Consider the following 4,536-nt stretch of genomic DNA (forward strand, 5'->3'; position numbering starts at 1 on the left):
GTAGGGCTGAATTTGGAGTAGGTCTGAACGGCTGTGCATGTAAGGGGGCTGAGTAGGGCTGAAGTGCAGGTAGGTCTGAAGGGCAGTCCCAGGTCCCAGGAGCGCGCTGAATAGGGCCAAATGGGAGTAAGCCTGAAGGCCAGTGCAAGGGCCAGCCCCATGAGAAGTTCATTGCAAGCTTGAGATGGAGACCCTACAGTGGGGCGTAGTGTAGAGTTGCCCAGTGAGGAGTTTGGAGCAGAATTAGCCCAGGGTTTGGCACAACACTGGACCATTTAGAGTACGGGAACTCATGGGAACCAAAGGACTGTGTGGTAAGGCCAGTATGTGAGTAGCAAAGCCTGATGACCCAAGAGGGGCGTTCAAGGAGGAGCAAGTGTAGTGGAGTGTGGCCCAGTAATGGACGGTATGCCAGAGGCTCCAGTGAGAGGGGGGCGGAGTGTAAGAGGCTTCCTGTGAGAGGGGAGGTGGTATGAATGTGTGGGTGAGTAGAGCCCGTCTTTGGACTGGGTTTGCTCCAGACTCAGACTGAGGAGCAATACTAATCTGGATGCCATCTGCAGGATATGGGGTATGGTGTAGGGGAGGTTTGGAGCTGCAGATAGCACCCCATGGCATCAGGGCAGTAATGGGCAGTCTCCTGCAATATACCAACAGTTTATGGAACAGCAAAGTCATGGCAGGAGAGACTGGGCAGACTGCCTCATGGAGACAGGTGGGCGGGCCTGCATGAGATGGGGGCCTGAGTGTGCCCCCTGTCACAAGGGGCTTTAGATGGAGACTTCCAGGACCAGGGAGCTTGGAGATCCCAACTGGCCCAGGAGTGGAGCCAGAGCCCAGGAGGGACCAAAGGTCTGGTGGGGGAGTGGGTCGCTGGCAAAGACTGAGTCCAAGGAGGGCAAGCTTGACCAGGGAGCCTGGAGTTCCCAACTGGTCTGAGAGTGGGGCCAGAGCCCAGGAGGGGCTAAAGGTCTAGGGGAGACTGTAGACAGGGACTGCCAGAGCTGGGCAGCCTGGAGATCTCTACTGGCTTGGGAGCAGGTCGGGGCCCAGGAGGGGCCACAGCCAGAGACTGATAGGGAATCACAGGGATGGAGGCTGGAGACTAGAGGCCAAATCCTTTATTGTGGGCCTGGGCTAAAGGGCCCAGTGAGAGCATAGGAGGAAGAGGCCAATAAAGCCAAGACCTCTACAAAGTTAATGACAGTACAATAACACCCGTAAGGTATGGGGCATGGTGTAGGGAAGAACGGAGCCGTGCAATGAGCCCTTAAGGCTACAGGCTGAGAGGGCCTATTAAGCTTGAGGGCTAAACTGGGAGTAGGGGAGATCGAGGGAGGGGGTCTGGTGGTGATTTACACAGATTCAGGCTCACTCTAAAGCTCACAGGTAGCTTCCCTTATAGAGTCTTCATTAAGAATTACGCATGGTGAGTGAGCAATCAAGGAAGGGCTACATTAGAGTCTGAGCCAGCCAGGAGCCACACAGCCACCAGGGGTTGTTGCGGCCACCCCTGTGGCCCAGTCCTGTCACAGTGTGTATATGAGGGCAAAGTGAAAAAAAGTTGTTATATTGATTATCACATTTACAGAAATACATCTTCAAATTAAGTATTGTATTTTCAGTTTCCTCCAGCTTTGAGATTCCATTACAATGACAGTATGACTGTCCTTCAAATGCGTGGAAATACGGAATCTATATCTTTAAAAAAATAATTTAACATTTTTTTTCTTTGCTCAGAACAATGACAAATTAAGACGTCATTTAGCAGAGGCTATTTCTCGCTGTTGTATGTGGGGAAGCAACAGAATTGCCTTTGGAGAGACCAAAGCTGTGGCCCCTTTAGTACATTACTTGAAATCACATGACACAGCAGTTCATCGAGCTACTGCTCAGGCCTTGTACCAACTTTCAGAGGATCCCAATAACTGCATCACAATGCATGAAAATGGAGTGGTGAAGGTAAGATGCAAAATATGTGTAACTGAAGATTTACACTGTTAAATGCATTGATATGATTAGAAAAAGTGGTCCATCATTTCCGTATTCCTGCCTGTTTCAGATCTTATTTTTATTACAGAGAACAGTGAATTAGAGAACAATATTGATACTTGAAATATGTCAAGTGAATGGCTGACAGGAATGGTAATATGACATGGAGCATTCACCTCTAGGTTATTGACTCCTGCTGTAACTTGTAAGTCAGGGGTTCTCAAAGTTTTTATGCTGTGACCTGGCAAACTACGGCCCAGCAGTCACAGCTGACCGCAGTCGTAATATCCAGCTAGAAGACAGGTAAGGATACCCCCACCCCCTCAGGCGGGGGGGGCAAACCCTGCACTGCCACAGACCCTGCAGAAGGAACCGTGGTCTCTGTGCTGGGCTCTGGGGGACTATGATTTGCCAATCTCCGGCCACTTCCAGTCCAGCAGCCAACCATGCTGCAGACTGGCAGCCAACCCACTGCAGCCCAGCACTGGGCTGCGGCCCAGGGATTGAGAACCCCTGTTCTAGGTTATACTCTGTACCCAGAATGATAGAGCTGCAGTCTTCATTATCTTATCATTGTAAACTGGTTTGCGAGGTGAGCTAGTGGATTATCTTAGTGGATGATTGTCTGCTGTGGCGGAGAGCCCCTGAGTAGTTAAAGGGATTGAGAGCAGATGGATCCACTTCTGCATCTATGATCTCGTTAGACAAAAGGAACAAGGACCTGTTTCAGTGTACATGGCCCTGTTTCAGTGCATTCTGCATTAACTTACCAGAAGGCTCCTTTTGGAAGTTCAAAAGAAACACGTTCCTTAAGAATTTTTCTCTGATATGAATTTTTCTTCTGAGCAGAAGATTTTTCTGGCGAAGTTTTTTGTCTCAGAAGTTGAATCCAGTGTAGGTCTTCTCTTGGGATTGAACAGAGAAGGGTTTCCAAAAAGGTTTATTGTTTGATTGGCAGATTCCTTCTCTTATTTTATCATACAAATTAAGTGTTTTGGAATTAAAAGGTTTGATTTCTGAAGTGCAGTATTAGTGAGAATTTAAGGACCCCTCTACATGTTACAGGTATCATGCAATTAATGGTGCAGTTACCTTAAGACCAGCTACATGTGCAAAGTACCTATCACGCCATAAAATCTCCAGCCACCTATAAAGTTAGACTTCAAAAATGTGTACTAACTTTATAGCTGGTTATTATTGAGTTTTAATTTGCACATGTAGTAGAGTGTTCCCTGTGGCTGGAAACTCAGTCAGCTGATGGGGCTCCCAGCTGCAGAGGTGCAGAATGCCAAGCTGGGCTTAGGAGTCCCACAGCTAAGGAGACTCTCAGCCCCAGCAGGTGTTGTGCAAATGCAGACACTGGGTCTACAGTGATCTCCCAGACTTGAGGTTTTCATGAACCCCCAAAACTGGGAGATCCCAGCCTTGGGGTTTCACGTACCCCTAGAACTGAAAGATTGCAGCAGCTGCATCTCCCAGCCACTGGGGTGTGTGAGGTGTCTTTGAGGCTTCCTGCCAGTGCTGGTGAGCCTGCAATTGGGTTCCCCCTGCACCAACAATAAGGTGAGATGAGATCTAATGATCATTCTCACAATTCTACCTTCTTCCATGCACATGTGGCATGGCAGGAGGCACAATTTATAGGGATTGTGCATTAAAACCAATTATGCCTTTACTACATGGGTAGGGGGGGACCTTAAAGTCACATCAAAGTTATGAAAGTGAAAGTTATACTTGTATTAATGTATTTTTTCACATGTATAAAGAGTTCTGTAAAGAATGGTCTTGCTTTTGAAACTGCTTAGCTCATCTCCATAGCACATCCACATAACTACAGTAACCACTACACTTGATATTATAACCAATACAAATCTCAGCTGACAAGCCAAGACCTGAACAGACTCAATATGAACTATTCTTTCACCTCTGGAAGCTAGTTCATTCAGGTCAGGAAGGATACATGCTGAATATTTGGTGAGAGAAATTTTATACTGTCATTGCAGTTGATCTTACAACTGTCTATAGATAGAGATAACTTTAGCGTCTGATGCTGTCTTGCCATTTTGGTGTCTTTTATTGCTACTTGTCCATAATCTTTTGTGAACATCTGGTTCTAGCACAAGTGTATACCCATCCTTCTTTTCCTATTTTCTGCCCTAATACCATTTGTTTCTTTCATTCATTGTATGAAGTCTAAAATTAGATTGGAATTTCTCTGATGAAGTACTATAAGGGTACTCAGGGAGCTGGCAAGCAACATAACTCAGCGCCTGGCACGGATCTTTGAGAGTTCTTGGTGCTCTGGTGAAGTGCCTGATGATTGGAAGAGGGCCAATGTGGTGCCTATCTTCAAGAAAGGGAGGAAAGTAGATCCGTCAAACTACAGGCCCATCAGCCTGACCTCTATCCTGGGGAAGGTCTTGGAAAAGATTATCAAGGAAGCCATCCTTAACAGACTAGCTGAAGGCAATATCCTGAGAGATATGCAGCATGGGTTTGTTGGGGGTAGGTCTTGCTTGACCAATCTCATTTCCTTCTATGACA

At 47.0% G+C, this 4,536-nt stretch overlaps 1 protein-coding gene across 2 annotated transcripts in view; it reads left to right on the plus strand.

The window, feature by feature from the left end:
- ARMC4 (armadillo repeat containing 4) overlaps positions 1–4,536 on the plus strand; it is a 247,586-nt gene that overhangs the window by 181,491 nt on the left and 61,559 nt on the right. For both annotated transcript variants that reach the window (XM_019508240.1, XM_019508241.1), the window contains one exon: positions 1,741–1,962. In XM_019508240.1, coding sequence (XP_019363785.1) covers positions 1,741–1,962 — 222 coding nt within the window. The remainder of the gene's footprint in view (positions 1–1,740; positions 1,963–4,536) is intronic.

Source organism: Gavialis gangeticus, unplaced genomic scaffold, assembly GCF_001723915.1.
Source record: "Gavialis gangeticus isolate Ggan-Ray unplaced genomic scaffold, GavGan_comp1, whole genome shotgun sequence".
NCBI classification, from domain to species: domain Eukaryota; kingdom Metazoa; phylum Chordata; order Crocodylia; family Gavialidae; genus Gavialis; species Gavialis gangeticus.